The sequence below is a fragment of the Eurypyga helias genome, unplaced genomic scaffold (assembly GCF_000690775.1).
Source record: "Eurypyga helias isolate BGI_N326 unplaced genomic scaffold, ASM69077v1 scaffold34250, whole genome shotgun sequence".
Classification (NCBI taxonomy): Eukaryota; Metazoa; Chordata; class Aves; order Eurypygiformes; family Eurypygidae; genus Eurypyga; species Eurypyga helias.
The window spans coordinates 51,303-75,621 of NW_010225604.1; the positions used below are offsets into that span (position 1 = coordinate 51,303).

General features: G+C 37.7%; 1 protein-coding gene across 1 annotated transcript in view; it reads right to left on the reverse strand.

Annotated features, from left to right (window-relative positions):
• ZDHHC14 (zinc finger, DHHC-type containing 14) overlaps window positions 1-17,881 on the reverse strand; it is a 50,540-nt gene extending 32,659 nt beyond the window's left edge. Inside the window, exons 1-3 of the mRNA XM_010150113.1 lie at window positions 17,865-17,881; window positions 13,885-14,063; window positions 3,663-3,821 (exon numbers count right to left, since the gene is read on the reverse strand). Of these exons, the coding sequence (XP_010148415.1) occupies window positions 3,663-3,821; window positions 13,885-13,975 (250 nt within the window). The 5' untranslated portion in view covers window positions 13,976-14,063; window positions 17,865-17,881. The remainder of the gene's footprint in view (window positions 1-3,662; window positions 3,822-13,884; window positions 14,064-17,864) is intronic.
• Between the last annotated feature and the right edge of the window lie 6,438 nt (window positions 17,882-24,319).

The window sequence follows — 24,319 nt, forward strand, 5'->3', positions numbered from 1 at the left end:
GCCCTCTTCTCCCATTCTTTCCAGGGGATCCACCTGGCCATGGCATAAAATGGGCTGCTGCATGAACCAAAACTTGGGTCTTAGGATGCCATTCTCATGTTCATCAGTGGTCTCTCTCTCAAAAAAAAAAAAAACAAATCAAACTAATTCCTTAGTAATCCACATGAAAACATTTTAAAGTTAAGTTGTGACATCCAATTTTAAAAATTTGAGCTTTCAATCCTCGGGGGGGGTGGGAATCATATCGTAACTGGAGAAGAAAAACTATCTTTATCCACAAGTCACAGACAGATTTACACATTCGAAACAAATGAAAAGGCAATATTCTCTTAGATTAATACAAATGATGGATCTCTCCTTCCACCATACTGGATTTTTGCTTCAGCCTAGATCAGTTACTTTGGCTTGATAAGCAAAACTGTGGCATGAGGATACAGCAAAGGCTTTAGACTTTAAATTATTGAACTGAGTCGATTAATTGCTTGCTAACCATTAGTCACTGTTTCTTGTTAGTCATTTGGTACTATTTTTAAATAAATTATTTGAAAATAGACAACTACTTTCTGTTCCGCTTTTATTACAGAAATCAAACTAATGAGACAAAAATTCATTAAAACAAAACAAAAAAGGAAATTACACACCTAACGTTGAAATGACAAAAATAAATTAAAAAACTGTTACTTGGTCATTTCAGAAGCAAGCCCAACCGCTGGCTTCTTATTAGCATCACACAGTGCAAGCAAAACTTCTTGTCAAAATTGAGCAATAACTAGCATGAACTCAGAATTTATGTCTGCTGTGGTTATTTTTTAAGATTCTTTATTTCTTGTGTTTATGTGTACATTATTTTAAATTAATTTCTAATTTTTAAGCAACATAATGGTACACTAAAAACCCTTTGAGAGGCTAACTTCTAACTGCCATTTACAAAGGCAGTTAAAGGAAGCAAGTCAAGAATACATCCAAGATATTTGCCTCAGGGAACACTTATTCGACCAAATTTTTGAAGGCATTACATAAATGCAACAAGCTGTATTTGCATGAAAATCCAGATTTTTCTGGATACTAGCATGAAAATATTGAAAAGCTAAAGGAATCTCAAGTATTACTGTGGATAGAACTCCAATTAGTTTGCTATAAATTAGTGATGAAAATCAGAAACAAGATCAAGTAACAGATATGCTTACTAGACAACTAGAAGGTTAGGATTAATTCAAAAGGGGAAAAAACCCCAACAATATATATATTTTTGTATGTACTTACGTATTTAGAATGCTGCTAATGATTCCTTACAGAATGAAAAGCATCAGTAAAAAGTACAGAATGAAAGAACCTGTCTTTCACACTGCATTGATTTTCCAGTATCATAAAACACCTTTAGGTGAAAGTAGCATGCAGTTTTTTCTGAGCAGCAAGTACTAGTTTGAATAAAGACTCCATTCCTGCATCACATAGTATCTGTGGTTAATTCGTAACTATGCAGGAAAAGCTTCACGAGCTATGTGGCAAAAAGGAACGCAGAGCTGCATCAGCTGAGCTGCAATTCTAAGTTACCTAAATACCCGTATGCCTGTGAAGCAGGAAAATTTTTCTGCATTGGTTTACTTAACATCATCATGGAACTAGCAAATGAGAGTGGCACAAGAACATTTATTCCTATTATAGTATTTATTCACAAACTAAAATTAAATAAAAGCATATACAATCCTAACTTAATAGTGAAGGTAAACTGCATAACACATTCTGATTAAGTGTACATCCTTAGACTGTTAGTTTCCACACGTACATGAGCAATCCAATTTTCTTGGCATGTATTTTTCACAGAAAATTAGTTGCAGGTACTTGTAGAGTTCAATTTTTGCATTGAATACACCCGAATATTTATATGACAAATACCTGTACCTAATCAGGAAACAAAAGTACTATGCAATATACCCTGAAAAGTCAGTTTATTGTGATCTCCATTATAAAAGCTGAGGAGAAAACCCACAGAAAATTAATACCAATAAATGGATGGAATTATTTTAAAACGAGTAATTTCAAATTTTAAAATGTGCAAGAGGAAATTACAATGATCATATCCATTTTATGACTAATCTTCTTGGATACAATTATCATTGTACAATTATCACAATGAGTCATTTGCTCAGACTCTTTTCTGATCTACATTCATGATAATTCACATCTGTTGCTTCATCAGAGGCATAATCAGAAGACAAAGACTGTTTAAGTTGTTTTCCCCCAGTCACTAATTGTATGTTTCACAGAGTAGGTTTTCCAAATTGAGTATGAAAAGGACACAATCAGATTACAGAATAACCTGTAGAAAAATCTTTCATATCAATTTGTTAAAAAGCCTGAAACATTATTTTAAAATAAGCTATGTGTGTGGGAGTTGCTCTTATTTACGCACTCTCTTGGTAAAGACAACAGCCGTTAACTTTTATTTACTGCCCTGGTCAACAACTGCCTTTTCACATTATCAGGATTGCTGAGCAATACAACGCTGTAATGTCCAGGTTACACATTCGATATAATATTTTTCGAAAAGGTGTCAACTGCAATTCATAAACATCCCTACTTGCCAAGTTCAATAGCTTTTACAACACTTGGAAAATTCTAAAACATCAGAAAAGCTTATTTACTGCAGGAACCATCTATAAGTTACCAATCGACTGTGTAGGGCCAGAAGGCTAAACTTTTCACTCTGGTCTAAGTTTACTCCCTAAATGACTACCATGTGAACACAAAACTGTAATTCTTCCAATGACTGCTTTATATCTAAAAATATCACTGCTGAATTACATTTCACTGCAATTACATCTCTCAGCTGGAGACATCTTTGTACATTATTCTCTTGAATGCATAAGATCCAGGCTCAGCAGTGTGCTAATCAGCTGCACTAAACTCTACATGTGATCTTATTAACTAGAAAACTAATCAGATTTGATTGGTGGGTTTTTTTGGTTTGCTTTTAAATCCAAGCCTATCTCAACCACCTTGTCTGCCCTCCAAAACACTAGTAAAGAAGACACGATGTTCAGAGGAAAAAAACCCACCTGTCATTACAAAGTATCCTTAGGTCCTGACAACATCTACTTACTCTCAAAATAGCATGCCTACCCAGTAATTTGTTATGAATTGACTTTAAAATGTTTAGTCTTAAAACTGTTGAAAGGTAAGAATCACCTACAGTGTATATTCTGGTCACAGGGGAAGCCCTAACTGAACGGCACCTTACGGTTAGTTTGAAATGGAGTGGAGAAGCAGCTCCTTGCCCTCAATTCAGTTTGGTGAAGGAAACAATTCTGAGACTCCTGTGAAGACTGTACTCCCTGTGCTAGAAAGTTCATCGCACATACTACACAGCCCTACACGGACCGTCTGTGCTCTTTGTCTTGCGGAGCACGTCAGGAAAGGTGCGTGCATCAGAAGGTATTTTTCTTTCCTTCTGCCACTACCTGTTAGGCCAGATCTCCTCTTCTGCCTCCTCTAGAATTCTCAGCATTTAACAGAGCTTGTAGAAAAGAAGGATGAACACAGCAGGTGACCTCATGAGTAATCTTGTCACTAATTCTGATTCTTTTCTCTCAGATCAAAAGTATTCATAACAATATATAAGCTACTAAACTGAACATATGCCACATCTTTTTTTCACTCACCTACGCAGTTATCACAAAGGCTGCAATGTGAGGCACGAGGTGGGCGGAAAATCTTGCAAGTAAAACAGTATTTTAGTTTCACTGTCTGTCCATTGATGATCACTTCTTTTGTTCTGGGAGGGGGGCGGTATCCTCCTGAACTGGAGCCATTTGCGATATCTAAACATGGAAATACGATGCATTAAACTTTTCACATGAGCTATGGTGTATGCACAGAACAGTCCTTGGTAGTAATCAACAGCAAGTTTCAAATTTATATTAACACACAAACAACTTTTTTCGCTTCTCATTCTCCTAAAATAACATGTAGCAAAAAGTTAATTACAAATAGCACCCATTCAATTTGAATTAAAGAACTGAAAAAACAAACAAACATACAAACACCCCAAACCTCAAATTGTTACTCTTGGCTAGAGGGAACAGCAACAACAATAGGAAAGTAAAATAAATTATTTTCCAATATATGACTGAAACTGCATTTCAAAGTCACAGTCACCTGCACAACTGTGTTTTAAGTTATCCCCCTCACTTTCATGCTGGACAAGCAAGGACTGGATGGCAGGTTACTGAAAGACACGCGATTTGTACTTGAACTCAACTTGGTGAAAATGGCACTCACAATCACAACTTCTGCCAGGTCTCCAGACATATTCACACAGCCTACAAAACACACATTTTCCAAGGAGGCAACTAGAAAGCTTCCTATCTAGCAAGGTATTCAAACTAGTGACAGCAGAGCTGTGCTAGCCAAGGTGTAAACACACAGTATGGTAGATTTGACAGCAAATCTAGCTTAAGAAATTCCCACCTGCAACATGCTCACCCACTCCATAAATACACATCAATAAAAATATTTGTGTGACACCACTGAAAACATGACCATTGAAACAACTGGACTTCAGAAAACCATCTTGGAGAAGAGGGTGGAAGGAGGGGAGCAATAGCTGGGAATGATGGAAAGAAACAGCAGCTCAGAAGCAGTCTCCCAGACCATGAAGAGGTACTGACACTGGCTCGTGCTGGATCTAAATCAACCCCTGCAATCCTGGGATACTGGGCCAGATCCTACGATCTGCATGTGGAAGCATGGATTACTGTGTGGCTCTCCTAACCATCACTAATACGGATTTTGACCTCAAGGCCAATATTAATTGACACAGGTTGTTTTTGTTAGGTAAGTATTGCATTACAATCTACTAGTGTATTTACATGCTGCAGGACAACTGGACAATAAAAGTTGTTTAATGTTCATATTGCACATTATTTTAAGTTTTCTTTTTTTACAGTTATATTGTTTAAAAGAAACTCAATTAAATGATTGTGATTTTACAGCACTATAACAGATATAAAAACTTGATTAGGTCAATAGAAATTTAATTTCTTCAGGGTATAGTAAAAAAATTATTTTTTAATTTGCTTGCATAACAGTTTGTTCATCCTTATGACACATCAGTTTGAGTGAAGTAACTTCTGAATTTGCATTCTAATTCAGAACTAAGCTGAAAAGATATTGTTTTGAGGGCATAGCACAACTGTGCTTATACTACTTAAAGCTTTACAGCTACATGGATGACCCCTAAATTCAGAAAGATGGGAAGAAATTCTTAAAGTTCAGTGATTACATCAAAAAAGCTTCCATATTTACAATGAAAACTTCTTTAAGTACAACAAGTTATCACAGGCTGCATGAAATGCTGAAATAAGTAATTTGTAGTACTAGTACAGAATCGCATAAGACAATACTTTTAAGGGGAGAAAAACACCATAGTAAGTTTTTGTTACTGCAAATCCCCCCTACAGCTGATTTTTGTTACTATCACTGAAAAGTATTTTTTCCCACTAATGGGACTGCCTTCCATCCTCTCTGCTCTGATACATTTGATACCTTCTTTAGCAGTGTTAAATGTTCATGCACTAGATGGGGCTCCAGCATTTTTATTACCCTATTACAAACCCCCCAAACATACAATCTATATCCTTGCAAGAGCCAGGTATCTGAACTGATACAAGAAAGTCACTCCAAGTATTTAATGGAGATACAGCACCATTTAGCAACCTTCTAATGAGGCAACAAGCTCCAATCAACTCGAGATCTCAAGTTACTATACTGAAAAGAAATGGGAGGTGCTGTTTAGATGAGACACAGAGGCTGGAAGGCCAGAATTCTGTATCCTTATCACCAGGATTCTCCCACTCAAACATTTGCTTTTTTTGCCAATTTTCCTAAGATCCTAGGACAAACAGTCTTTAGAAAGTCTCTCCATGTTTTCTGTACACAAACTTAATCATACCATACAAGGTTTGCCGTTAGCTTTAAAAGGGACACAATTTCAATTTTCCAACAATACCATTGAAAAAGTTAGTAACTTGAAATTGTTGTAATATTTCCTGCTAAGAAAAACTGATACTGCAATGGAAAACATCTTTACGTATGACCTGTAACATCTGAAGAACAAGAAAAAAACCCATACCGAAAACCCCTGGGGAAAAAAAAAAAAGCTCCTTTAAGAACCCTCTTCCTCTGCATTTAACCACTTAAATGCTTAACAACAGTGGCTTATAACAGAAAGGGTAATTTTATTTTTTTAAAATAACGTTTTCTTGTTCAGTAATCTCGGGAACAAACAATACTGGGAACCTGGCTTAGACCGAAACCAGCAGCTGTTAACTGCATTCTTCACATAATTCTTCATCTGATAGCCAACAACGGATACTGACCAACTATTGCTCCTGACTGCAGATAAAAGACTTACTGCCTCAATTTCAGAAAAAACATGAGTTATTTTCTTAACAGAAGAATTGCATCATCATCTTGAGGTCTAAAATTTTATGTGAAAGGTATTCTCGCTGCCAGAATGAAACGTGATCTTTAGTGACTTGCTGAGGGAAAGACACATAGAGAATAAGAGCTTTCTGAAAGACTTACCTGCCGCACAAAGTAATTTTGCTACATTAACCTTAGGAATGTTGTTCAAAGCATGTAATATCAGGTAGGACTATTAGCCTATCAAACTGGTATCCCACCTTTGGAGAGAAACCAACACATACCCATGCTGTACCCACCAAGCAGCATGTATTTGTTCTGGCTGTTGTCAATTCCATGAAATTCCTACGCTGTTGCGCATATTTCAGTTTCTAAAGCTCTAAGGAAATCAAATTGTGCATTTCAAAACAAACAAATGAGAGGCAAGGAACTGTGGAGAAGTCTCAAATGTAGTATTCAGACTCAGTGAAAATTAGAGAGCCAAGACAAACCCAACTTCCAGAGATGGTGTGCTGGTGTAGCTAATGAGTTCAGGCTTTTGACAAGGCAAAAAAAAGCAAGCAGAACCGTGAAGAAAACATGCAGAAGTTTTCTTTTGAACTGCAGAATCCATCCAGCTCTTCCTGCTGCACAGATGCCACTCTACTAGAATACAACTTTTTAGAGCACATTAAAAAAATATTTTTTAGTGGCAGAAAGATGTTTCTTTCCACTTCTATTGTTGATTCCAGCATCACAATTTTAGGGCAAAAGGATTTGTTGTAGCTACCTAGCCTGTCCCTCTCCATTAGATTTGCCATAAGCCCTCATGTTTGGGAACTTGAGCCCCAAAATCTGCATTTGTTCACTTCAAAACTCCATTGGCCCTTTTTGGAAGACTGCTGGTTTTGCTGCTGCTGGAGAAAGGACAGTGGTTTTGATTAGCTCAGGAGTCTGAACCTGTGAGGCAATTTGTACTACCATTTTAAAAAAGTTTGTAAATAAAAGTTCTGAAACAGACCCACGGAAACATTTTGACTCCCCTAATGAACTTTTCCAAACAATCTTTCTTCTTCTCCAATATCCAATATATTTTTTTCATTTTATATTTAGCCAAAACTCTGCATCTGACTCTTTAAGGAAAAAATTATTATCAGTTGGTCATTTAAAATAATTTATTGCCTGACACAGACAGTTGTTTCTTTGAACAAAGGGTAAATAAGCAATTCCTTTAAAAGGAACCTGTGTCTGTATTTTGGACTAAAGCTGGTACTTTGTTCTACTTATAGGATTCCTTGAAAGACATCAATGAAACTTGACCATAACACTGATTAGGAAAAGGTGCTAAATGACGGCTTCATTTTATGTTTCTGTATTTTTATGCTTAAAAAAGAGATTTGGTGAGATTCTGTAGCCTAAGCTATACACCTTATTTCTGAGCTTTATGGGTGCTTAAACAAGATGATTCAAGCACTTCTGAAACCTGCATGAATAGCAAATAGCTACTCCAGCGTATTAGCGAATTTGAAAAGAGGAGCTGAAACCTATCACATGCTGTAGCCTTTGAGATTAACATGCAACTTGCTGTGCACAAACTTTGGCAGAAGAAAAGTTGGGGGGCAGGGGAGGTCAGCAGCAGCAGCAGCTTGTTAAGAGCTATAGAGTTAAGTTCCAGATTTCTTTACTGCAGAGCATACATTAAATCAATTTATGAATAGATTATGAACAGTCCATCACTCCAGAGAAACTAAGGATGTCACATTCCAGCAGAACTGGGTTTACTGGAGACTGCTGTGGTCAAGCACTCAGGGCTTGACCTGGCTCTCCTTCCTACCACCTCTACAAGAAAGAGCAGGCACCTGCCCGAGCCAGATAAAGGAAAAGCTTTGAGGAAATCCCACTGCAGAAACACAACATGAGTAAAAAGCTGACTGAAAGGAAGGATCAGAAAGAGGAAGGGTTGATATACAAAAGATGCAACCGAGTAGGATCCAGAAAAGAGCCATGGATGGCAGGGCTGAACAAAAGTACAGCAAAGACAGGGCAGAACTCAGGCTGTACATACCCAACAGATGCAACACAAGTAAGAGGCAGAAAAGAGACACTGCGTGCACTCTAAACACCAGAAAGCACAGGATTCTCCAGAAACAGGAACCAAGACCCAAAGAAGTTTTTGGAACAAACTGTGTTAACTTGTTTCTGCACCAAGGTCCTAATAACACCACATTGCTACGGTGCTGCCTTCTTCCTTACCTGCCATTCATTACTCAAAGAACAACTTACTGCTCCCTGTTTCTTTCTCTATAACCATTCAACTATGAAAGTCATGCATCTAAGTCACTTTCTATCCCAACTAGCAAGCATTCAAAATACCTCATCTTTCAAATGGAGACAAGAACAAATTCAGTTAATATTTATAGCCTGTTTAAATGTCTGCCATTCTGTAAGAATAGAGAATAAACCCCCTACAGTGACTATTACACCACATCCATTTCAAAACCAGAGATACAATCAAATATTGCATATATGGGTACTGGGTTTAAAAAACTGAGGAATTCATGTACCGTTATTAAATTGGGGAAAAACCTTTAATAAAGGCATATTGACATGACTTATGGAACACTGAAGATTTCACCAAATAGTTGGATATAGTGGTGAAAAATATCTGTCATAGCAAGATAACTAAATCCTAATAACCACTCTTCAACAACTCACTTGCAATCTCATTTAGTAGACCATCATCGTTATCATCTTTATACACAATTACTGAAAAGGTAAATTTCCATTAGAAAGCCCATCTGTTTTACAAAAAAAACAACAGATTATCCAGGTTTTCTGAAATTTTTCCCCAACTGCACCATCATTAGTAGTAGTAGATAAGCAGCAAGTAAATTTCAGTAGCAGCTTTATTACTAGATTCTAATTTCATTTTCTGCCTAAGGGACTCAAGAAATTCAAAGAAACAGACACAGAAATGGAAAAGTGCCTGGGGAGATAACAGGGAACATAGGACAGTACCTAGATGGGTACTACTATTCTTTTCAGCATCTTCTCCTCCTTGCTTCTTTCTCGAACGCAGGTGCAAAAGCCTCCCACCCTTCGTGAAGATTTTTTTCATTCATTTTCAAATAGTTTAAGAAATTAGGACTATGATTTTTCCACAGCTGAACCATCAGTCACCAGTATATGTAGCACAATTCAAAACACACCTGTCTTTCTCTTCTAAAATGACAACCATTTGTTGTTACTCTGCAAACTGTTCTCAGTAAGGGAAGTCACAACAAATACATCCTTACTTTCACCAGAGTTAAGAAAAAAAATCCCTCAAATACATTTTTCTTCATATATAGTTATGCTCCAGCTTTTTCTTACAGTTGTCTCACATTAGAGTAGGTATAAATTATTCTCTCGATCATCAATATTCATCCCATTACAGAGAAAAAGAAACAAAACAAAACAGAACACCAGCAGTAAGAAGCCCAATGATTTGTCTGCAAACCTTGCTTCTAATCAACTTTGAAATCCTACCCTTAGCCAAAAACAGGTTTAAAAAAATGTATTAATATAAAAATGAAAGAAAGATGGTTGGTCAGCAGGCATGGACACAAACAGCCTTCCCTTCTCCCAGTTCCGATTTTAATATGATTCACAAGTACAAACTTCCATAAAGTGTCCTATGGTGTTCCAGTCTTCTCCTAATAAGCAGCTCTTCTGTCCCACACAATGCTGCTTTTCTGAGAAGGTAAAAGTCCAGCTAATGCAAACAGGTTGGTTGTATGCATGTAAGATGGCATGTGTGTTCAGTAGAAATAGGTGACAATTTAAAAACAAATTTGGTATTCATCTAACAGTTGTTAAGCCTTCATTTTTAAAATGCTTTTAAATGCCAAGTTTGATAAAGGTGAAATCTAACAGAAAAAACCACCTTTTTTCTTAATTTAAACTTTTAAAAGTATCATTTATGTTTTATTTAGAAAGCAGCACTGCTTTCTTTATTAAAGCTTTTAAGTAACTCACATCAGGTATGATAAATATCTACTTTTATCCTCTGGAAACAGCTTAGTTTCTATTACACATCATCAGGACAACAGAGACCAGGATGATGACTGGCAAATTAAGACTACTTGTACTTCACCACCAGAAGATAAAAAAATAGGAGCGCTGGGATTGCTGGAGTGAAACAGCTTGGAGAGGTCATGGTGGAAGACTTAATAAGTGTAAAGGTTTAACAGAAATCTAAGTTCTTCAATAAGTCTTTGGAAGGTTATACAATTTAAATACTATTTTTATGATTTCCAATATCTAATAAATTTATTTACCTTTAAATCGTAAGACATTTTACTGGGAACTCCAGTACTGAAATAGGCAGAGCATGTCCACCCAAATATTGCATTAATAGAACTGAAGGAAAACACCATTTAAAAAAAACACAGAATACGTGCAAGCCGTCACAGTAATTACAGCAGTAATTCTCTGAGCAATTTCTTTTTCTGAAAAACCCTAAATTTTAAACAACTTTTTATCTACAAATTATAACATAATTCATATAAAGGGGCATTCCTTTTTGGCAACACTACGAAATACACTTGCCTGAATTGCACCCTCCTCCCACAAGTTATGCCGGCAGGGAGAATAACTTTTTTTGAGCAGAGGTGGGGGTAAAAAAAGAGGAACTAGGGTTAGATTACATTTTTTTCCACATTTCCACAGATACTTCTCAGATGCTTCTCCCACCCCCTCCATCCTCTCCTGTCAGCTATAAAAGTAATGCCATTCCCCACTGTAGTAACTTACACACTTCTATGCAGCACATTACATACTCAGTATTTGACTGCGAAAAACACTTCCAGTGACAGCACTGGGAAAAGCTAAAAAAATAAGCTCTAAAATCAGTCTTCCTAGGAAATTTGTTAGCTTTCCCAAAAACACAAATCTGAACTTTGGCATCTCTTTTTCACATATCTGGGTTTTGCGAATATTAGGAATTCTTCTATTACACAAGCAAGGACTGTAATTACTGTGTTTGAAGAGAATTCCAGTTCCTCGGTATAAACACATTCTATGTCCATTTTTAATGTGGGTTGGTTGATTTTTTTTTTTTTTTTTTTTTTGGAGCGTGGTCAGAACATAGCTTCCCAATGCTCCTCCATTTCTGATTTAATTTCTTTATGGCATGTAAGGGCACACTGACTGAATATTTTCTTTTTAAATAATCTAGAGTGCTATATTGGAAAGTAAGCAAAGAGAAGAGATGTCTATGAAGTCAAATTCATCCATCTGGGATAGAGCAATCTGGGTCACCTAGGATCTAACAGTTTTCTTTCCTGTACACTGTGTACAGTATGGTCCTTGCCCAGAGCTAAGTCCTGACTGGCTAAACGTAACTTTCCTCCTGTCACAGCAATGACAGCTGGCTCCTGGCGCTGCACGGTTAGACCAAACAATGTACAAGACCAATGTAGATTTTCTTCCTGAAATGTGATTGCCAGCAGAATACACTGGTTTTAGAAAGCTGTACCGGGTCTATAAAATTTGGTGAACTACACATCTCAGACTTCACACACCCATAGGAAAAGATTTCATTTTGTTACATGATCACACAGCTCCAAAAGCCTCAAAGCTATGTAAAGAGCACAGAAAGTACAATTAGCTGCTATATGTATCGTGCTGCAAATGTGTTGATTCCACTTCAGAACTCAAATCCAAATGCTTTGAAATACACAAAACGCTGTTTATTACACAGACACCTTTCTATCTTAACACACACAGCATAGTACAACAGCTGTGGTAAGGACCTTTCAAATATGGTGAATGAAACTGATCTCACTGTAGTGATAATCAACGAACTCATTACATTTTGAAATCCTGCTGCTTCTTAAAATAATCCATATCAAAGATGATATGCATGTTTCCAGAAAATAAAACCATTCTTCCTCTTCCAAGATCAGTGTTCTGAAACTGAGCCTTTTGGACAAGATTTTGTTAATCCTAATGAAATTACTAGATTCAAACAACCACTAAGCTATGTATGTATTTAAAAAACAAACTTCTTACCTTTCCTTTGCTAAAGGCTCATAAAGGCCTAAAGTAGTGGATACAAGTTGTTAATTTTTTTACCTTAACAATATTTCTTTGTCCAACAGATGTCTTAAGTGGAAGATACAGTTGCATGTTGTGCTTACTGTCTCTTAAAAGCTAAGTAAGAGGGAACTAATGCCATGCTGTTAACATTTTGCCATTTTGCCATGAATTCTCCTACCATTACCACTTACCAGCACGGTTCACAGTGTGATTTTGGTGCATACAAACTACATATGCTTTCTGAGGAAATGAAACCAGAACTTCTGCTCCACGTATACACCAAACTCACTCTACCCCATAACATGGTGCAAGAGTCTGACCCAAAGACTTTGCCCCTCAGACTTTTTCACCAATGCTTTGTGGGGACATATCTATGACAGCACCAGACAAAACCTGAAGTAAACCCCTCAAACTTACACTTTATAGACGTAGAAGCATCTGCAGCAGCTCTGGTGCCCTCATTTGCTTCTACTGCACGGAATTGTCACAGTAAACAAAGACCAAGACTGTACTATAGTATGAAACATCAAGGCCCTTGCAGGTATTCCTCCTGTGTTTGCATAAACTCGTTACCTGTCTTTTCAATTATGTGAGTGTTCCTCTGAAATGTTTTCAGAACATGGGATTTCCACTGACCATCGCATCAAACCAGATATAGTAGCTTTTAGTAAGCTTTAGTAGGTTACTAAAAAAATAAGCAAACAAAACCACTGTAGCAGCTCTGCAAAGTCATCCTGTGTTTCCTTATTGTTTTCTTACCCAGGTAGCACATTTTAGCTATTCAGCGTATTTGTAGCTGTAGAAATTCCACAAGTAGAATCAGTCAACAATCCTCTTGACACACGAGGCTGACTGAAATCTAGTTCGCCCTCCTTTAACTGTGCTGACTTGACACAGATAAAAAATAGTAACATTTTATTACTGTTATGGAAGAAAAACCTTCCCAAGACAGCATCAACTTACGAGACTGTATGTTAACACAGAGACTTATCTGACTTTCACAATATAAATAACATTGTAATTAAATTCAGCTAAACTCTGAGGGAACATTACTTCAAAAGATGCACAACTGTAGAACCTTTGCAATATCAGCTTTCTTGTCAAAAACACTTCAAAAATTACTCTCCTGTGCACCACAGAGAGACTTCTACAATACTTCATGAAACGTATTTACAGTAGTAACTATCACTCTCCAGGGCCAGGATTTTGTTTGCTGTCTTTCTCAGTGAAGAACAGATCAACCATCTTTCCAGAGGAATCACTGCAATGTCATCATACATTACAACTGCAGAACAATTACTGTAGCAAGGCAGGAGTAACTCCTCCCATGAGCAGAGTAGCACACAGCACATGCACCCTCGGGAGGAAAGCGAAGAGACAACAGACCTTCAGTGTTACCTATTTGTCTCTCTAGATCTGCTGCTTCATCTGGTGTTGCACGTGGGAGGACACCAGGATCACTGAAACTAGTACGCAGCAGGGTCCCCATCACGAAAAAGAAAAGAATCCCACCAATTGCAGGTATAGCAGGTGTAATCTTCTCAGACAAATATGGACAACTGAAAAAAAAAAAGAGTAAATGTAATCAATAACAGTGCAACTTGCTCTCAAAATCTGTTTACCATTATAAATGCATACGAAGAATTCACCTTCTTCTGTTACGTTACTTTTTTGGAACATTTATTAAGGCTGAAATTTCTGTTTATGTGTTCATCACTCTTATGAAATTTCTCATAAGCTCTTTAATAAAGGTCCAAATAGCATAATAATGACCTCACTAATATGCAATACTCATTTACATAAGAAAAAATATTTTTATTACACGATATTATAAGCTCATACATTTGTTCATCTACTGCCCAACTATAGAGAGTAAATGGGGAGAGAGGAAAGGAGAAATAACCTGAAGATATTCAGCAATAAAAAGCAAAGCGCGTAACATGATGAAATAAGCCACACTGAAAAAATATACGTTTATAAAATGAATTTATCGTCCATCACAAAGATGGTGCTCAAGAACTTACACCTATGAAACACTCCTTTAATAGCCTTGGTACATAACAATATTATAACACCACTTCTGATTCTCTTTCTTAATCCATTTTGCGAAACTTGGTAAACTTGTTTACTCATTTACAAACTAAGACGAGTGCAAATGACAGCACAACACACATGGAAACATATAATCTGGGGGGTCTAGGGCAGTATCAACAGCCTTTTACCAGCACAAAAAAAGGCTCTATGGTTACCAGACCTAGAATATACATGTAGGGCCTAAGATTGGATCAGTTTTAGCAAAGTTTCCTCTATGCTTCATATATAATCAAAACGGACAGAAGCACTGGAATCTAAACAACACACAGATGTGAGTATCTCTGTACAGTTGCGCAACAAGAGGTGATATGAACACTTAGACATTACACAGTATACCGCTCCCATTAATCTGAGTCACACAATAAGCACTGCAGGATCCCTTGGAAAACACACAGGCTGAAGACTCCCTTCACAGCTCATATTAAGTAGAGGGGCAAAACACACAGATGGCTTCATGCATTTCTGAGTCTGCCTGAGAAGTCGTAAAGTAAGTCTAAAACCAACATAAGCCAAAAACCAACAAGTTCTAGGCCTTAGGGCTTCATCTAAAGTTTCCAGGTATCAATCAAGTTTAACACAGTCTTCCCTGTTTCTGCTGACTGCCTCAAATGACGATTCAGACACGTCAGTTTTTGCACTGCAGTCTGTTATCCTCACTGGAATGTTAACTCTGAGCAAGTGATGACAACATCAACGTCACTGTCCATCACTTCTGCCAAGGGGATGGGGAGAGAATGGAAACACTTTTCATACCAGCTACCATGTACCAAGCATTTATCTCCCTGCACAATCCTGTTAAGTGTACGGGGCTGTTTCACAGAGCGCCATGGGTTTCACAGATGCAGTGAGTCCAAACACATTACACGGCACATCATACCGTCACTATGAGTGGAATTCATCTTTTACCCTACATGAATGTAGTATTACAGGAGTAACAAGTTATGAAAAATTAAAAAGACAACAGGGTATTTAAAGAAAAAGGCAAGGGCAAGAGATACTGTACTTTCATATGATTAATAGGCTGTTTAAATATGAGGAAGCATACTTCAAATGCACACTTGCAGATAATCTGTTTCAAAGACCCAGATTTATGAAGACAGAGCTAACTAAAGGAAGCAGCAGCAAGACAGCTGGTAGGTATAAGCCTTGCTCCCTTCATGTCAGAGAAGTCAGAGAGAGAGAACCAAAGAGAAGCTTTCATACCACATAAACATCATACTCCTCCATTTATTTCTTGCCACAAAGGATTACTGAAATAAAAGTTACTGTAATACGCTCAGACAAGAGTACAAATAAGATGCAAGAACATATTTCTAAAAGGATTAGAGAGAACATGTACATTAATGAGCGCTAAATATAGCACAGTGCTATTATACTTCTATTGCATTATTCATCACACATACCAAAGAAATTGCAACTGTGATGAAGTCTGTTGACCAAACAAGAGCTGTACGTGTGTGAAAGGTACCATGAGATAATCTCAGGTCAGCACAGGAGGTGCAATACAGTTTTGACAGGTGACTACAAAAACAGCAACAGTGTCCACCTACACAGCTTAAATTCTCAGTGACACTCAGAGAACGGAAACCAAAGGGCCATCGTGACAGTGACATGTTTTGTTTTAACAATAATTTCATAGGGAATTGGTAGAACAAATTCCTGTGCTGAAATATTAATAAAGCCTGCATTTCTGAAAAGTGCTAAGTTCATCGTAGTAAAAAAGCATGAAAACACCTCTCTCTGCCTTGCTGAACTAAGGCCATCTGCAGCGAAAAAAACCAAAAAAAACCCACTCTCAAAGCCCTACACACTCTTCACCACAGGCAAGCTTAAGGCGACCTGCATCACCCAAAGGTGTTTTTAGGGTTTAAAACCCTGTATTTTATCAACTTTGACCTGGAATTACTTCAGTAAAAATGTAGAAAAGACCAAAGACGTCATCTTTGGCAACAATGTTCCATCAAATCAAAAGTTATTTCAAGCTGAGAAACCAGTTCTTACAGAGATTCAGATAGCAAGCCTGAGCAGAACCATTAGATTCAGTATGACTTACATATGTACAAAAAGACCATATGGGTCTGCAAAGAGCGGAATGATATCTATCTTTTAGAAAGGCTCAACTAATTTTAAAAATTCCTATCAATTAAATTTAAAAAACACCCAGATGCTGTATAGATAATTTTTTTCCTTCATGTCTGTATAAAAAAAACAGGGGAGGGGAAAAAAATCTTAATATCTCCTGGGTTATTAAAAAAAAATCCATTAAAAGTGGCTTCAAATTAAAAATGTGGATTTTAGCTCAAAATTGTCCATACATCTGTAGAAATACATTTGTGTATTTATATAACTTGTATTTGCATGCCTATATAACAAATGTAATTGTATGGCTACATTAAATCAATATTTTAAACAATTTGTTTCTGGGTTACTACTTTTAGAATTGTCAAATACTGTATACCAAAAAAGATTATTCCTAATATTTGCTCCATTTCCTTAATTAATTTCCTTCAATTGAGTTTGCATCCCTTCAGGTATCAGCTTTCCTCAGATATTACAAGAAATATCTTTTCTGGATAGTCTTTTCAGTGAGTTTTTAAAGTAAGCATTAGCAGGTATTTCCTAACAGCAGATTTCAGAACTTCTGCGGAGAGGGACTCCCCACACAGAGGACCGTCCGTCTGCAGCACTGCTTAACAATAAAGTAGCACAGAGCTCCAGAACTAATATCTGTCCTGCTGCACAGCAAGTAGTGACAAACCTTTTAAAATCAGCACGTGGTAACTCCTAGATGTGAACTGACATCCTCAGTTTACATCTTAGAGTAGAACAATTGCCCTTAATCAGTGTCTGTAACGATAGAAACTACTGTCTAGGTTCATCCCAGAAAACACATTTTTAGCAAGTATTACTTGACCATAGATCGCACTAGAAATTACTGTTGTGGAAATAGCTTCTTCAGAGGCCAATGTTTGGCTTTGCACATAGCAACCAGTAATACAACCCGAAGTTTTGATTTAATTAATAGAGGGGCTGTATACAAGTCAGCCCTGCTTTTTGCTTGGCTTCTCAGCTGCTTTTTTGAAGCATCACATGAAAGTTTGCACAAGTGTAGGAGGGAAATAAAATCTGCTGGAAGACTAGTCTGTCACAGCTAGATAAAAATAAAAACACACTGGCATTTAAGAGATAATTATCAAGCATCATTCCTGTGAACGAAGGATGCAGGAGAACAACAAAAGTAATTCTTGCCTCCCAGCAGTTCTCTTAACTGTGTAACCATCCTCCCTGCAGCTACCAAGATCAGCAGAAAAATGCACACAGTAACTGTACTAAAGAGCACACACAGAGTCCTACAACTTTCAAGCTCTTTCATAAAATAAGAGGAGGAAAAAAAAACCACACTAAAACCCAGAAGCCTCCTTAGGGCCTTTCCTGGAAAGATGAAGGCTTTCCTGAACAGTTCACTGACAGCTGTTATTCACTGATGGGGAGATACAGTAAATGACAAGTCTACTCAGTAGGGATAATGGAGATTGGGAGACAGTCTAACTTGGAGAGAGGTTAACCCTGTAGTTACAAAAATCCCAACAAATACAGCCACCTACTAAAAAGCACAAAAAAGAGGCTTTTACACCTGTGTGAAACTGGAGATCTTGCTAAATATTTACTAAACCAGCAGGCAAAAAACAAGGAAAGTACAGACTTCATGTAAAGATGTAGTAGCCATCACACTTAATTACATTAATTAAAAAAAAAAGATCCCTACAAGCTTGGCTGGCAACACTGATAACAGGATACTGTATATCAGGCTTTCCACCAACATATAACTCTTCGCAGCAGATATAAAAAAAATGTACTCTAGGAAAGTAATTAATATAAATATAGTAAAATCAAATAATATATGGAAAAAAAACACCTGTTCATTTCCTACATCATGAATTTAATTTGTGTTTCTGCAGGTATTGCCTGTTTAATATACCAGTAGCTATTGGTGTGTAGCTGGTGTCCAACTAAGAGAGAAGACTTGCACTGAGAAGCCTGGGTTTGGTTCCACAAGGAACATCTGAAGGAGACCTGTCCTTCTTTCCTTTAACCCAAAAGGTTTGTCTTTTGTCCTTCCACTCTTACTTATGGCTCCTCTCAGCCTCCCCTTTCTTTCAACTCCACTGCATCAATGCTCCAAGCCACTCAGTCCCATATTTATGACCTTATGCCAACACAAATCTTCATCAGGCTCTTCTGGGAGCCTAGCTAGTTTACTAAAATGTAAAAAAATGACCAATTTTGTTGACTTCTCTTTAACAAATCAAATATGCACTTGGAAAGAAGCACTGATATTAGCACAAGGCAAGAGAGACAGAAGCACACACAAAAATTAGAGGGAGAGGGAAGCTGGGACAGGGAGGAGACCTCTATTTCAGCAGCTGTCAGTAAGGATTTCATTCAGACTCCTACCTCTTACGAAACCATGCTCTAACCTTGACCTCTTTCAATTTAGGGATGACAACAGAATACTCAGATTAAAGGCAAACCAAGACTCTGGTCCAGAAAAACAAAAATGGTTTATAATTTACTTTTCTAATGACAAGTTACCAGTTTAGGGAAAGCAGCTGAAGACATGCACGTAGACCACAACAGTGCATCTTCCAAAAGTGGAAGATGAAAGGATGGGCAAAACATGAGGACACAGCAAGAACCTCGAAGGCTGCTGCCTGACAAAGGCTATAGGAAGGTTGCCTCTTTTTACTTGTTTTCCAGCAGCATCTCAGCTAGAAGAACACTACAGTTCATACTGCTGTTAGGAAAAGTGTTGGCACAGAATAAGGAGATTTAAAAAGAATCACAGAAGCACTTTTAAAGACTGCTCCATGGATTCTCACATATAACGCTACAGACTGCTTCAAAGGTGCCACACCTATGACATTAAAACATAGTTTTAATACACCCAGAATTGTAACAAACATGATATAAACCTTGCCACTGTATAGCTGCAGCAGTAAACAATGCCACACAAAATAATACAGAACTAATTTAAAGACTAGAAGAAAAACAAGATTAAAGAATGCTTAAATGTATCAGTTCTTTAATTAGTATTTTTGGCTGCTCGTGCTTCCACCCCTAAATCCCAGAATCCTAGAGCCACCTCTTTAAGAAGACCTTATTTTAAGGTGAAGAAACTCTTAATAAGGTCTTAATAAAGGTCTGACACAAGAATAAAGTTACCATAGCACACAACGTGCAATGCATCAAACAGTTATTGGTTAATTCTTCACAAGCATGCTATTGGCACATAGAAAATGTAGTGTCATTTGAGTACAGATTAGTCCAAGTAATGTTACATGAAATACCTAACAAGATTAGCTAGGGAAATTCTGCTCTAGTTCCCAACATCTCCCTGATTCTTTTGTACTGCCTTTAAAATTCCTGCTAAAATTTTCAAGAGATATTAAGGAAACCACAGGCTCATTTCAATGAGATTTGAAATTACAAAAATGTATTTATTTTATTCTTTTTTTTTTTTTCCTCTGAACTATTTTTCAACATCATACACTCCCTCATTTCGGAATGGTCAATCCATTTCAAGAACTTATTTGATAAAATACAAGCAAAACCCACTCTTCCATACTTGCTTAATTTCAAATACAGGAAATTTGGAATGCTGCAAACATGTGAAGACTATGGAAAACACGACAGCTAACAAACACAAGGCAGAAAGACAGCAGGAAGGGAAGAAATAGGCAGAATATTACCTTCTCAGTTTAATAATCTAAAATATTACACCTTAATCGTAACTGCAGATTTATTGAATGGTTTCAGCGAAGCAGCATTTAAACACTACTGAATGCTTTACTAGTTTATTCCATATTTTATCATAGAATCACAGAATCATGCAATGGTTTGGGTTGGAAGGGACCTTAAAGCCCATCTAGTTCCACCCCCCCTGCCATGGGCAGGGACACCTTCCACTAGACCAGGTTGCTCAAAGCCTCATCCAGCCTGGCCTTGAACACTGCCAGGGATGGGGCATCCACAGCTTCTCTGGGCAACCTGTTCCAGTGCCTCACCACCCTCTCTGTGAAGAATTTCTTCCTGATATCTAATCTAAACCTCCCCACTTTCAATTTAAACCCGTTACCCCTTGTCCTGTCACTACAGGCCCTTGTAAAAAGTCCATGCATGTGCGTGTCCACACCTCCCAGCTTCCCTGTAGGCCCCTTTCAGGTACTGGAAGGCTGCAATAAGGACTCCCTGGAGCCTTCTCATGTTGAACCCCATGAGGTTGGCAGGGGCCCACCTCTCCAGCCTGTCCAGGTCCCTCTGGATGGCATCCCTTCCCTTCAGCGGGTCGACCGCGCCACACAGCTTGGTGGCGTCAGCAAACTTGCTGAGGGTGCACGCAATGCCGTCATCCATGTCACTGATGAAGATGTTAAACAGCACAGGTCCCAACACCGCCCCCTGAGGAACGCCACTCGTCACCGATCTCCACTCAGACATTGTGCTGTTGCCCACCCCTCTCTGAGTGTGACCATCCTGCCAGTTCCTTATCCACTGAGCAGTCCATCCATCAAATCCATGTCTCTCCAGTTTAGAGACAAGGATGTCGTGTGGGACAGTATCAAAGGCTTTGCACAAGGTTGATGACATCAGCTGCCCGTCCTCAATGGGGTCACAACCTTGGTGGACAGTAGAAAGCCACCAGATTCGTCAGGCACAACTAATGGTGCTGGATACATCTTATTTTTTTTTTCTGCATTTACTATATTGCTTGGGATTAACTCCACTTAAATATTTCAAATTAGAATTAAAATTAAGTGGGAACACATACGAAATAACAGTAATTACATTGTGTATGTGTGTCTTCGCCTCTACCAGCACTTAGAAATTATTACTTAAAACAAAGAAGATTAATATGATGAAATTACACAGATTACAGAACAGAATGATCCTTAAACCTAATAAATTAAGTACCTTAGAAGTTTTCTCAAACCTAGTACAAGATAAAATTAGTTTAATGTTGCCCTAAACAGCAAAAGCTCAACACTGGTCTTCAAAGTTTCATGTGAAAACCTGACACAGTTCAGTATTTAAAGCTGATGTCAAAACACATGAGCAATTGTCAAGGATGAAAGACCACAGGGACCTCTCTCTCCCCTGCTCAAACTAGCAAGTGTTCAATGGAAGTCCTAGCAGCACTCACTGCTTTCAACTGTAGTGCATTACCACTGAAATAAGATTTACACTGGCTGGATTTGGATGTAGGGTTTTAGATGAAGCTAAGCAAGCAGTGTTGATTATAAAATTGTGTAAGATAACCACAAACTCCCTCCTACAAGTAAAGATCTTAATGGTTTAATGCAGCAGATATGCAACAATCTAAGTAACAGGCTTGTGGGGCCTCCCAATTTTTATTGCTACATGAATTAAATCTAATGATCCACTGTCAAACTTCAAAGCTGGGACAGATAAAATGCATAATGCAAAAAGAACCTGTCTGCAGAAGAGATGTGATTACTGAAACTCCTACAGCAGCAACTAAGTTTTGCATTGATATATAGAGAAGGAACTTTTGTCTTACAAAATACAATTTCTAAAATTCTGATTTCAACTGTTGGCCAGAAATTGCCAAGCAAGAGAGTAGGAAAATGGGAAACAGATATTGCATCAAGAGCCTGAGTCTTACCAAATAATCAGTTTCTTCATGAAAGGCCAATGCAAGTATGATGTATCATCAAAAGACAAACCCAGAAGAGCCATGGTTTCCAACCATGCAGCACACCAAAGGCTTCCTTTATTGAAATTTCTGTTCACTAATTACTTACTTGAAAAGCTAAAAATATATTTGTACTTTAATTCTTCAGTTTTGCATAGAGTGCAAGGTCTGTTTTCTGTAAGAAAAGACTACTGATAAATGAATTCTCCTGGATGCACAACAAACCCATGATTTCTTTTAAACAGCTCATATAGAACACATTCTTTCCTGTTACGCTTGTATTACTTCCTTATTATTTCTTATTATTTCCTGTTACGTGATTTTATAACTAAACCATCAGGTTAATCCTAAGCACTTATGAACAGAAATGAAAACTGGGACAAAACAGGCAGAAATGCCTTACGCCACAAACGCAAGTCCCTGAATTAGTACAAGCTTCCAGGTGATTTTCCACGGGATTCTATGGATATTGATTGAAACATATGCAAGTAAGCTGCTGCCAGATAGGGGTCTCTGAGCTTTCAGTAAGCAGTATTTTGTATTTGCCCTGCACAATTTATAAGGTATAAAGGCTAGACGTAAAGCCTAGCTCTTGCTGAAGGGCAAAGGCCTCCAAAGGCAATCCCTGCCCCTAGCCACACTCTACTAGTGTGTCACTTCTCTTGTATTAACACAGGTGAGCTGGCTAACACTGCGTTAAAACAGAGCAATTGCTCTCAACCTGTTCCCTGTTCTAAAAAAAAAAAAAACAACACCAAAACTCCGATTCATTCTCTGTTAGATCAGTTTCCTGAACAACTTCACTCACTGTATGATGGAATGAGTGCCAGCAACATTAGGAACACACAGAGGGCAGGATGAAGTTGAACTGTCCTTTCTAGAGGCATTCAACTGCTACATGGAATTAACCATAAAATGAAATCCCACCCATAGTCATAAGAGCTTAGTAACAGTGGATCTAATATCTTATATAGACTTTTTTTTTACTCTACGTCTTTTTCCCCTCAGCAGTTCTCCATATTGCAAGTCTTTTGCATAAAATACAGAAATGAATTTTCATCTAAAATACATGGGAAAATTATTAAAACCTTAACTTCTCAGCAGAACCCACTATAATACAAGACTTTGCTCTTTCACTGAAAAACAGAGCTAAGCTTCACAGATACAGCACTTCTGGGCCTCCTTTACTTATAAAAAAAGTAGAGAACTGATGATTCTGCCCACGCTACATATCAAGTGTATGTCACATGGTTATAAATAAAGCAACTGGGAACATAAAGCAAGGAGGACCATATAACCAGAGTTTAACCTCCTCTTCCCTAAAAGCAGCAGAGTTACGCAGTAGCAGGGCAGTGACCTCATCCTTCTCAAAGACCCAAGAGGCCTGCTTGTAGTAACTTCACAGGAGTGGGTCTTCACAAGTGTGGGAGTTTCACCTGAAATAGCACACTTGGTTTTCTTGGACTGCTTCCTCACAATATCACAGGAATTCTCTAGATACTAAGCACTCAATGGACAAACAGACTGGCATACTGCAGGCTACTTCAGATTAAAGAACACCCCAATAACCAATCAGCACACATCATGCCAAAGTAGTGCCAGCTCTCCATAACTAAAACCGAGTCAGTTTGAATATAAACAAATTGCAAGACCTGCTTAAGGCACATACTTTACTTTATGGGAAAAAGTAAAGCACACGATGCTTCATCAACACAGAAAGCATTACCACTACAAATATTTTGGTAAGCAGTGTAATTTAAACAACTAGGAACAGCCTTTTACTGTTTTGCATTAGAACTGAGATTTGGGTGCAAGTGATGCAACTCCAGATATGAAAAGCTTAATACCCTATATGGAAAGATTGCTTCCGAATCACCAAAGTTAGCAACGTCACAGTATTTAATTATCTTCAGGGATGTATACAGAAACGATTGCGCTGTTTGAATACTGAAATACTTCTGACTGAATTTTCCCTTTTTTCTTTTTTTTAGTAAGACAACTAAAATGTTCTGTATACACTTTTAC